The 12,207-nt window shown below is 35.6% G+C and overlaps 1 protein-coding gene across 1 annotated transcript in view; it reads right to left on the bottom strand.

Moving 5' to 3' along the window:
- AKT3 (AKT serine/threonine kinase 3) overlaps window positions 1-12,207 on the bottom strand; it is a 332,652-nt gene that overhangs the window by 179,681 nt on the left and 140,764 nt on the right. The window contains exon 5 of the mRNA XM_061187389.1: window positions 1,680-1,824. Within this exon, the coding sequence (XP_061043372.1) occupies window positions 1,680-1,824 (145 nt within the window). The remainder of the gene's footprint in view (window positions 1-1,679; window positions 1,825-12,207) is intronic.

Below are 12,207 nucleotides of genomic sequence, written 5' to 3'. Positions count from 1 at the left end.
TCATATGATTCCTATGAGGATCAAATGAGATAACACATATAAAAGTACTGCTCAGAGCCTAGCACAAAATAAGCATATAATAAATCTTTATAAGTGATAATTAGTGAAGGTGATAAATTCTAGGATAATCAACACTGGTAACAAAACAGGAAAACGTATTATGCTTTAATAATCATTTACAACCAGCCTTAACAGAAAAAGAAGGATCTTCCATAGTTTTCCATTTTTATATCTTTCAAAATGGTTGTCTCTCTTCATTCAAAGGTCTTCTGCAAATTTTCATATTCATTTCCAAAATTCTTACATCTATCAGTAACAGTATTTCTAGTTAGAGTGTTATGAACTTCCCACGTTCAACCTCTACCTGCCTAAACAGCATCTTACTATTAATCTTTGTTATTAAGAAGTTCTACAGTGGTCTAGCTTGTTACTGAACAAGGTAGTTTATTACTCAAAGGGTGAGAATAATCAGGATATGACTAAATTTATGAGCACAGTCAAATTTCAAATTGTGTACATGTGCACATACATGAGCAAAAGAAGCTTTTTTCTCTCTGAGAAGGTGGGTAAAGCTAGATTGTATTTTTCTCTTTGCAATAACTGAGGAACAAGGGCAGAGCGTTGTTAAGGTGATTCAAAAGAAAACAGGGATACAATTCAACTAACAAATAGAGGATTAGTCTTCAAGGAAGACATACAGTGTTCTCAGACATTTGGCCAAGATCAAGTATAGAATATTATTCTAATTAGAATAGAAATTTCTGGTAAGGAAAGGACGATTAACTAAATCTAAGTTGTAACTGTAAAGCTCAGCAAGTTCACATGGTTAGCACATAGGAAAAAGAGGATTTGAACTCAGGCAGTCTAACTCCAAAGAGTTCTTAATCACTGTGTTAATACCAAATTACATGGATCATTACCTTAAGAATTAGCATTTTCCTACCTGAAGATTAATTTAAAATCTATTATAACAAATATATTCTAACATTAAAAATGGCATGTTCATCTATTTTGAATACTTTTACCCTTAATCTTAAAATACCACTTTTTACATAGGGAGTTGCTTTGCAATTTTCTATAGCAATGAAAAACATAATTTACAATTCTCATAAATATATAAATTGGCGATTATTATTCTGGAGCACTGAGGGAAGAAAAAATCTGTTTCCCTCACTGGCTCAGAAGCAGCCACTAAAATAAAAAGCTATAATTTCCAAGATTGTTCGCTTTCCTGCTGACATTAGTGAGGCTGGGGCACCAAGCAGGAAGTATACCAGAGCCATTTCACCTTCTGCTTTCAGGAGAACACAGAATGCCAAATAGAAAAGGACCATATTAGGAAAACACTTTATTTCCAAGTTTCTAAAATAGTATTAAAAACAATAAGGGAAAAATGCAAATTATAAAGTAGTATGACGGCACATCAATCACAACTTCCTAACAAGCCCTTTCAGCATTCAGTGGTAATTGCTAAAACACTGAAATAAAGTGATGTTTCAATTATTTGGTTTTAAACAATGACAGGTTTAAGGTTCACCTGATTAAAAACCATCCACACCAATATAATAGCATATCATAAGATAATTGGCTAACAGTTTTTGCAAATGGCAGTTGTTAACATATTTCTTCTACACATATAAATGTTGTGCTGAGGAGGGGAGTAAGATGTTCTTTTCTACCTTTCTTTTATGATGGGTTGTAGAAGCATCCATCTCTTCCTCTCCTATATTATCAATTTGTGAAGTTGGACTACAATTCATTCTCTCCTCTTCTTGCCTCTGGAGTCTGTCTGCTACAGCCTGGATAGCTTCTGTCCATTCTTCCCTACAAAAACGAGAAAAAATTCCCATTAATAAAGAATCGTAATGATGCAAATATTTCTCTTTTATAAAATATAAAATCAACACAAAGTCTATTCCAGAGTAATACATAAGCCCCATCTTTACTTCAAGATATACTAGCATTTATTTGGAGGTATATTAACAAAGAAGAAGGAGGAGGAGGAGGGGGAGGAAAAGGGGAGAAGGAGAAGACGATTTTAAGAAAACTGACTAAAAATCCTTTTAAAGTATGATTAAATTTTAATTATCTGCACATATCTTATCTATAAAGTATATAGACCCCCAAAAGTTTGCCACACTTTTAAAATGTATTGTTTAGCCATCGTAAGTACATCACTGACATACTCAGTTTCTTTATTATGGTCCAACAGATGTTCCAAGGAAAAGCTTTCAAAGGCAAAAACTGGTCCCAGATCATAGGTAAGTTTCTGTTTTAAAAAATGATCGGCACAGTTTGTAGCTTAAATAATGTCTCAGGAGCAGTAGTATGAAGCTTTTACTTTTTGACACTTGTGCTATCAGATAAAGGATCATTTATTTCCATATAAATAAAATCAGTTTGCAGATTTCTTAATACAAAGTCTGTTAGAATTGCATTAAATCTGTAGGTCAATCTGGAGGAAATTGCCATCTTAATAAATTAAGTCTTCCAATCCATGAACATGGTATAGCTCTCCATTTATTTAGGTCTTCAATTTTCCAATGCAGTGTTTTGTAATTTTCTGTGAAAATGTCTTGTAAATCTTTAATTGAATTTATTTCTAAGTATTCTTTTATGCTATTATAGAGGTTTAAAATTTTTTTTTCATTTTCTAATTTTTCTTGCTTGTATTTAGAAATACAATTGCTTTTTCTATGTTGACCTTTTATTCTATAGCCTTAATAAATTCATTTACTATTTCTAACAGCTTTTATTTTTCTGGATTTTCTACAAATACTACCATACTGTCTACAAATAAGAGCAATTTACTTCTTCCTTTCCAGTGTGTTTCCCTTTTATTTCTTTTTCTTGCCTTATAATGCACTAGAACAGACCATCAGTACAATGTTAAATAAAAGTGGTGAGAGCAGACATTCTTACTTTGTTCCAGATGTTAAGAGAGAAAATATCAAGCCTTTTACCTTCGAGTATTATGTAAGCTGTAGTTTGTAGATACCCTTAATCAAGTTGAGTAAGTTCCCTTCCATTCCTAGCCAGCTGAGTGTTTTTGTTATGAAAGAGTGTTGAATTTTTTCAAATGCTTCTTCTGCACCTGTTGAAATGACCAGGTAGTTTTCTTTTATCCTATTAATACAGTGAAATTAGTTGAATGATTTTCAGATGTTAATACAACTGAATTCTAGTATAAACTCCACTTAGTCATAATGTATTTACCTTTTTCTTGCATATTTTTTTAATTTGATTTGTCAAACTTTTGTTAAGAAATTTTGCATTGACTATAGTCACAAGTATATTGGGCTACTTCTTTCTTCTTTTTTTAAATCAATATTTTTAGTGAACTATAGTTGATTTACAATGCTAAGTTTGCTGTACAGCAAAGTAATACAGTTAAATATATATACATTTTTTTTAATGTATTCTTTTCCATTATGGTTTATGATAGGATATTGAACATACTTCCCTGTGCTATATAGTAGGACTTTGTTGTTTCTCCATTCTATATATAAAAGCTGACATCTGCTAACCCCAACCTGCCATTTTATTGCTCCCCCAACTCCCTCCCCCTTGGCAACCACCAGTCTGTTCTCTAGGTCTAAGATTCTGTTTTTGTTTCATAGATAGGTTCATTTGTGTCATATTTTAGATTCCATATATAAGCGATATCATATTTTGTCTTTCTCTTTCTGACTTACTTCACTTAGTATGATAATCTCTAGTTGCATCCATGTTGCTGCAAATGGCATTATTTCGTTCTTTTTCATGGCTGAGTAGTATTCCATTGTATATATGTACCACATCTTTATTCATTCATCTGTCGATGGACATTTAGGTTGTTTCTATGTCTTAGCTATTGTGAACAGAGATGCTATGAACATAGGGGCACATGGCTTTCTGAATTATACTTTTGTATGAATATATGTCCAGGAGTGGGATTGCTGGATCATATGCTAATTCTGTTCTTAGATTTCTGAGATACCTCCATACCGTTTTCCACAGTGGCTGCACCAACTTATATTCCCACCAACAATGTAGGAGTGTTCCCTTTCCTCCACACCCTCTCCAGCATTTGCTATTCGTAACTTTTTAATGATGGGCATTCTGACTGGTGTGAGGTGGTACCTCATTGTAGTTTTGATTTGCATTTCTCTAATAATTAGCAATGTTGAGCATCTTTTCATGTGCCTATTGGTCATCTATATTTGTTCTTTGGAGAAATGTCTATTTATGTCTTCTGCCCATTATTTGACTAGGCTGTTTGTTTTGTTGTTGTTATGAGCTATTTGTATATTTTGGAAATTAAGCTCTTGTTGGCTGCAATATTTGCAAATATTTTCTCCCATTCTTGTAGGTTGTCTTTTCGTTTTATCATTTCCTATGCTGTGCAAAAGCTTGTAAGTTTGATTAGGTCTCATTTGTTTATTTTTGTTTTTATTTCTATTGCCTTAGGAGACTGACCTAAGAAAACAATGTTAAGATTTATGTCAGAGAATGTTTAGCCTATGATCTCTTCTAGGAGCTTTATGGTGTCATTTCTTATGTTTAAGTCTTTAAGCCATTTTGAGTTCATTTTTGTGTATGGTGAGAGGGTGTGTTCTAATTTCATTGATTTTTATGTGGCTGTCCAACTTTCACAACACCACTTGCTGAAGAGACTCTTTTCCCTGTTGTATATTCTTGCCCCCTTTGTTGAAGATTAATTGACAATTGGTGTGTGGGTTTATTTCTGGGCTCTCTGTACTGTTCCATTGATCCATATGTCTGATTTTGTGCCAATACCACACTGTTTTGATAATTGTAGCTTTGTAGTATTGTCTGAAGTCTGGGAGGGTTATGCCTCCTGCTTTGTTTTTTTTCTTCAGGATTGCTTGGTCATTCTGGGTCTTTTATGGTTCCATATGAATTTTAGGATTATTTATCCTAGTTCTGTGAAAAATGTCATGAGTAATTTGATAGGGATTGCATTAAATCTGTAGATTGCTTTGGATAGTATAGCCATTTTAACAATATTCATTCTTCCAATCCAAGAGCATGGGATATCTTTCCATTTCTTTGAATTATCTTCAATTTCCTTTATTAATGTTTTGTAGTTCTCAGTGTATAAGTCTTTCATCTCCTTGATCAAATTTATTCATAAGTATTTTATTTTGGGGGGTGCAATTTTTAAAGGTATTGTTTTTTTACATGCCCTGATAGTTCATCATTGGTGAAAAGAAATGCAACCGATTTCTGTATGTTAATCTTGTATCCTGCTACCTTGTTGAATTCGTTTATCATTTCTAGTAGTTTTTATGTGGAGTCTTTAGGGTTTCGTATATATAGTATATTATCATCTGCATATAATAACAACTTGACCTCTTCCCTTCCAGTTTGGATACCTTTAATTTCTTCTCTTGTTTGACTGCTGTGGTTAGGACTTCCAATACTATGTTGAATAGAAGAGGTGAGAGTGGGTATCCTTGTCTTGCTCCAGATTTTAGCGGGAAAGCTTTCAGCTTTTCACCACTATTATATTAGCTGTAGGTCTGTCATGAATAACTTTTATTATCTTGAGATATGTTCCCTCTATACCCACTTTTGTAAGAGTTTTAATCATGAATACATGTTGAATTTTGTGAAGTGCTTTTTCTGCATCTATTGAGATAATCATGTGGTTTTTGGCTTTTGTTTATGTGGTGTACCACATTGACTGATTTGTGTATGTTGAACCATCCTTGTGAACTTGGGATGAATCCCAAATGGTTATGGTGTATGATCTTTTTATGTGTTGTTGGATTTGGTTTGCTAATATTTTGTTGATATAGTTCTCTCTTCTTATGATAGCACTGACCATTTTTTGGAATGAGGGTGACACTAGCGTTATAAAATGAGAAGGGAAGGGTTCCCACCTCCATTATTTTATGTAATTAATTGTGTAGGCTTGGTAATAGTTCCTCTTCAAATATTTGACAGAAGTAAACAGTGAAGCCATCTGGAATTGGAGTTTTTCTTCAGGAAAGTTATTTTACTCAAACTCAATACTGTTCATTGATATTGAGCTGTTCAAGTTTGCCAATGTTTTCTAGGGGTATCAGTAATTTGTGTCTTCCCTCTTTTTTCTATTTTTTCCTAACAATCTTCCAAGACATTTTTTTATTCTATTAAGTATTTTCAAAGAACTAACTTTTGTTTATGGATTATTCCCTATTATTTTTCTGCTTTCTATTTAATTGAATTCTACTCTCTATTGTTTCCTTCTTTCAGATTGCTCTGGGATTAATTTACTCTACTTTTCTACTTTCTTAAGATGGAAACTTAATGACTAGAGAACTTTCTTCTTTTCAAATACAAGCACCTTTGTAGAGGTGATACATTTCCCTCTAAGCACCTTTTTGCATCTATGCTCATCAGTGATATTCGTCTGTAATTTTTTTTTTTCCTGATATCTTTGGTTTTGGTATCAGGGTGATGGTGGCCTCGTTGAATGAGTTTGGGAGTGATCCTCCCTCTGCAATTTTTTGGAAGAGTTTGAGAAGGATAGGTGTTAGCTCTTCTCTAAATATTTGATAGAATTCACCAGTGAAGTGATCTAGTCCTAGACTTTTGTTTGTTGGAAGATTTTCAATCACAGTTTCAATTTCAGTACCTATGATTGGTCTGTTTATATTTTCTATTTCTTCCCGGTTCAGTCTTGGAAGATAGTACCTTTCCAAGAATTTGTCTGTTTCTTCCAGGTTGTCCATTTTATTTGCACAGAGTTGCTTGTATTAGTCTCATGATCCTTTGTATTTCTGTGGTGTCAGTTGTAATTTCTGCTTTTTCATTTCTAACTTTATTGAGTCCTCTCCCTTTTTTTCTTGATGAGTCTGGCTAAAGGTTTAGCAATTTTGTTTATCTTCTGAAAGAACCAACTTTTGTTTTTATTGATCTTTGCTATTGTTTTCTTCATTTCTATTTATTTCTGCTCTGATCTTTATGATTTCTTTCCCTCTGCTAACTTTGGGTTTCCTTTGTTCTTCTTTCTCTAGTTGCTTTAGGTGTAGGGTTAGACTGTTTATGTGAGATTTTTCTTGTTTCTTGAGGTGAGATTCAATTGCTATAAACTTCCCTCTTAGAACTGCTTTTCCTGTGTTTTGGAAACACAGTTTGGGGTCATTGTGTTTTTGTTGCCATTTGTTTCTATGTATTTTTTTTCTTTCCTCTTTGATTTCTTCAGTGATCGCTTGGTTTTTTAGCAGCCTCCATGTGTTTGTGTTTTTTACAACTTTTTCCTCTGATTTCTAATCTCATAGTGTTGTGGTCAAAAAAGATACTTGATACGATTTCAATTTTCTTACATTTTCCGAGGCTTGATTTGTGACACAAGATGTGATCTATCTTGTTGAATGTTCCTTGTGCGCTTAAGAAAGTGTATTCTACTGCTTTCGGGTGGAATGTCCTATAAATATCAATTAAATCTATGTGGTCTATTGTGTTATTTAAAGCTTCTGTTTCCTTATTTATTTTCTGTCTGGATGATCTGTCCATTGGTGTACATAGGGTGTTAAAGTCCACCACTATTATTGTGTTACTGTTGATTTCCCCTTTTATGGCTGTTAGCATTTGCCTTACGTACTGAGGTACTCTTATGTTGCGTGCATAAATATTTATAATTATTATGTTTTCTTCTTGGATTGATCCCTTGATCATTATGTAGTGTCCTTCCTTGTCTCTTGTAACAAGTCTTTATTTTAAAGTCTATTTTATCTGATACGAGTATTGCTACTCCAGCTTTCTTTTGATTTCCATTTGCATGGAATAGCTTTTTCCATCTCCTCACTTTCAGTCTGTATGTATCCCTAGGTCTGAAGTGGATCTCTTGAAGACAGCATATATGGGTCCTGTTTTTGTATCCATTCAGCCAGTCTGTATCTTTTGGTTGGAGCATTTAATCCATTTACATTCAAGGCGATTATTGAAATGTATGTTCCTATTACCATTTTCTTAATTGTTTGGGGTTTGTTTTTGTGGGGCTTTTTCTACTCTTTGTGTTGCCCACCTAGAGAAGTTCCTTTAGCATTTGTTGTAAAGCTGGTTTGGTGGTGCTGAATTCTCTTAGCTTTTGTTTGTCTGTAAAGCTTTTGATTTCTCCATCAAAGCTGAATGAGATCCTTGCTGGGTAGAGTAATCTTGCTTGTAGGTTTTTCCCTTTCATCACTTTAAATATATCCTGCCACTGCCTTCTGACCTGCAGTTTCTGCTGAAAAATCAGCTGATAACCTTATAGGGATTCCCTTGTATTTTATTTGTTGCTTTTCCCTTGCTGTTTTTAATTTTTTTTCTTTGAATTTAATTATTGTTAGTTTGATTAATATGTGTCTTGGTGTGTTTCTCCTAAGGTTTATCCTATATGGGACTCTCTGTGCTTCCTGGACTTGGGTGGCTATTTCCTTTCCCACGTTAGGGAAGTTTTCAACTATAATTTCTTCAGATATTTTCTCAGACCCTTTCTCTTTCTATTCTTCTTTTGGGACCACTATAATTTGTTATGTTGTTGCATTTAATATTGTCCCAGAGGTCTCTGAGACTGTCCTTAGTTCTTTTCATCCTTTATTCTGCTCCTCAGTGGTTATTTCCACCATTCTATCTTCCAGCTCATTTATCCATTCTTCTGTCTCAGTTATTCTGCTATTGATTCCTTCTAGTGTATTTTTCATTTCAGTTATTGTGTTGTTATTCACTGTTTGTTTGGTTTTTAGTTCTACTAGGTCTTTGTTAACCATTTCTTGTATTTTCTTGATCCATGCCTCCATTCTATTTCTGTGACTTTGGATCATCTTTACTATCATTACTCTGTATTCTTTTTCAGGTAGGTTGCCTATTTCCTCTTCTTTTATTTGGTCTTGTAGGTTTTTACCTTGCTCCTCCATCTGTAACATGTTTTTGTCATCTCTTTTTTTTTTTTTTTTGATGGGTGGGGCTGTGTTCCTGTCTTACTGGCTGTTTGGCTTGTGGCATCCAGCACTGGAGTTTGCAGGCAGTTGGGTAGAGCTGGGTCTTGGTGCTGAGATGAGGACCTCCAGGAGACCTCACTCTGATTAAGATTCCCTGGGGTCTAAGGTTCTCTGTTAGTTCAGCTGTTTGGACTCAGCGCTCCCACCACAGGAGCTCAGGCCCAACCTCCACCCTGGGAGCCAAGATACCACAATCCATGCATCACAGCAGTGATTTCCAGAGAAGCTTTGGGATTACTGGAATATGTGACATGGACTGAAATGTTATTTAATTAATTTATTTACTTATATCAATTTTAACAGCTTTATTGGAATATAATTCACATATCACACGAAGTACTCCTTTAATGTGAACAAGTCAGTGATATCTAGTATGTTCACAAAATTGTGCAACCATCACCACAACTTAAGCACACTTAAGAACATTTTAATCACCCCAATGAGAAACCCTAACCCTAGGCATCTACCAATGTACTTTCTGTCTGTCTGCCTGTTCTGAGCATTTCACATAAATGGAATCATACAATATATTGTTCTTTATGCCTGGCTTCTTGTGATTTAACAAAATGTTTTTAAGGCTCATCCATGATGTACTTCATTTCTTATTATTTTTGAATAACATTCCATTGTAAAAATGTACCATATTTATTTATCCAGTTGTCAGTTCACGGATATTTCTATTGTTTGTACTTTTTGGCAATTATGAATAATGCTACTATGAACATCATATACAAGTTTTTTTGAGTATACGTAAGTTTTTATTTCTTTGTGGTATATACCTAGGAGAGGAATTGCTGGGTCATATGGTAACTCTATATTTAACTTTTGAGGACCTGCCATATTGTTTTCCAAAGCAGCTGTACCATTTTACACTCCAACCAGCACTGTATGAGGCTTCTAATTTCTCCACACTTGTTATTATCTGTCTGTTTTATTGTAGCTATCCCAGTGTGTGTGAAGTGGTATCTCATTGTGACTTTGATTTTTGTTTTCCTGAAGCTAATGATGTTGAGCAGCTTCTCATGTGCTCATGGGCTATTTGTATATCTTCTTTGGAGAAATTTCTATTCAAATCCTTTGCCCATTTTTTAATTGTGTGATTTGTCTTTTGTATTGAGTTGTAAGATTTCTTTGTACATTCTGGATACAAGTCCCTTATAACGTATATGATTTGCAAACATTTTCTCCCATAATATGGGTTGTCTTTTCACTTTCTTGATAGTGTCCTTTAAAGGATAAAAGTTTTAATTTTGATGATTCCAAATTACCTATTTTTGTTTCTTCTCTTGCTGTGCTTTTTGTATCATACCTAGGAAATCATTGCCTAATCCAAGATTATTAACATTTACATCTATGTTTTCTTCTGAGTGTTTTATAGTTTTAGCTCTTACATTTAGGTTTTTGATCAATTTTTAGTTAATTGTTGTATACAGTGTGAGGTATAGGTCTAAATTCATTCTTTTGCATGTGAACATCCAGTTATCCCAAGACCATTTGTTGAAACATTATTCTTTGCCATTGAATGGCCTTGGCACCCCTGACAATAATCAATTGACCACAGAGATATGGGTCTGTTTCTGGACTCTCCATTCTATTCCATTATCTGTCTACATACTATCCTTATGTCAGTACAATACTGTCTTGATTATAGTAGCTTTGTAGTGGGTTTTGAAATTGGGAAGTGTGAGTACTTGAACTTTGTTCTTCTTTTTCAAGACTGTTCCGCCCACTCCAGGACCCTTTTATTTGTTATTGTTAGAATTCTAGGGTCAGATTGTTAATTTCTGGGGGGAAAGAGCTGTTCAAATTTTGATAGGGATTTTATTGAATCAGTAGGTCTACTAGGGGAGTATTGCCATCTTAACACTAAGTCTTCCAATCCGTGAATGTGAGGTGCCTTTCCACTTATTTAGATCTTCTTTAATTTCACTCAACAATGTTTTGTGTAGTTTTCAGTGTACAAATCTTGTATGTCATTTGTTAAATTTATTCCTAAGTATATTGTCCTTTTGATGCTATTGTAAATAGAACTGTTTTCTTAATTTCATTTTTGAATTATTCATTGTAAGTATATAGAAATACAATTGATTTTTGTATATGATCTTGTATTGTAACCTTGTTGAGCCCCTGTATTAGGTCTAATAGTTTTGTGTGGGAGGCAGGGGTTCTTTAGGATTTTCTATACACAGGATTATGTCATCTGCAAATAGAAAAGTTTTACTTCTTTTCCAATGTAGATTCATTTTATTTCTTTCCCTTGCCTAATAGCCCTGTCCAGAACAATGTAGAAAAGAAGTGGTGAGAGATGACATCCTTGCATTGTTCCTGATTTTAGGGGGAAGCATTTCTGTCTTTCACCATTAAGTATGCTGTTAGATGTGGGTTTTTCATAGATGTCTTATATCAGGTTGAAGATGTTTCTTTCTGTTTCTAGTTTGAGTGTTTTTATCATGAAGGGATGTTGAATTTTGCCCAATGCTTTTTATGCAGCTACTGAGATGATAATGTGGTTTTTGTCCTTTATTCTATTGATGTGGTATATTTAACTTAATTGAGTCTTAATATTAAATCAATGTTGCATTTCTGGAATAAAACCCACTTGCTCATGCTGTTTAAAAAAAAAAGGCTTGGCTGTGGGGGGCGGGGCTAGGTGGGGGCAGGGCCTAGGCTTAGGCGGGCGGAAGAGGCCCTGGGGGGGATGGTGGTGGGGCGGGGCCTAGGCCCCCAGAGGGGCCTCAGGGTGGTCCCTCCCCCAACTGTCCCTCAGGGGCACCAGTCCCTTCTTGCCTCTACTTTTCCTCCCTCCCTCCCATGCCCCCAGGCCCCACATGGCTGGAGGGGGCCTTGGAGGGCAGAGGATCAGGTGCTGGACCTCACCAGGCTCCCTGGGCCTGAGTGGGTGTGGGAAATGCTGGCTGTGTTCCCTTCTCATCCTCCAATCCCGAGAAGGTCTCCCTCCATTCCCGCTGATCTCCTCACCATGGGTAGGCCCCTCCCAAGCGTGGGAACCCCTCCCCTCCCCCAGCCGCCCCTCAGGGGCACCAGTCCCCATCTAGCCTCTACTTTTCCTCCCCCTCCCTCCCACGCCCCCAGGACCCATGCAGCCAGAGGGGCCCTCAGAGGGCAGAAGATAAAGCCCTGGACCTCAGCAGACTCCCTAGGCCTGAGTGGGCAGGGGAAACACTAGCCGTGTTCCCTTCCAATCCTCTGATCCCTTGAGAGTCTCTCCCTGTTC

This window comes from Eubalaena glacialis, chromosome 3, assembly GCF_028564815.1.
Source record: "Eubalaena glacialis isolate mEubGla1 chromosome 3, mEubGla1.1.hap2.+ XY, whole genome shotgun sequence".
NCBI lineage: Eukaryota > Metazoa > Chordata > Mammalia > Artiodactyla > Balaenidae > Eubalaena > Eubalaena glacialis.
The sequence above is the reverse complement of the archived record's forward strand: the minus strand, read 5'-3'. Positions and strand labels throughout refer to the sequence as shown.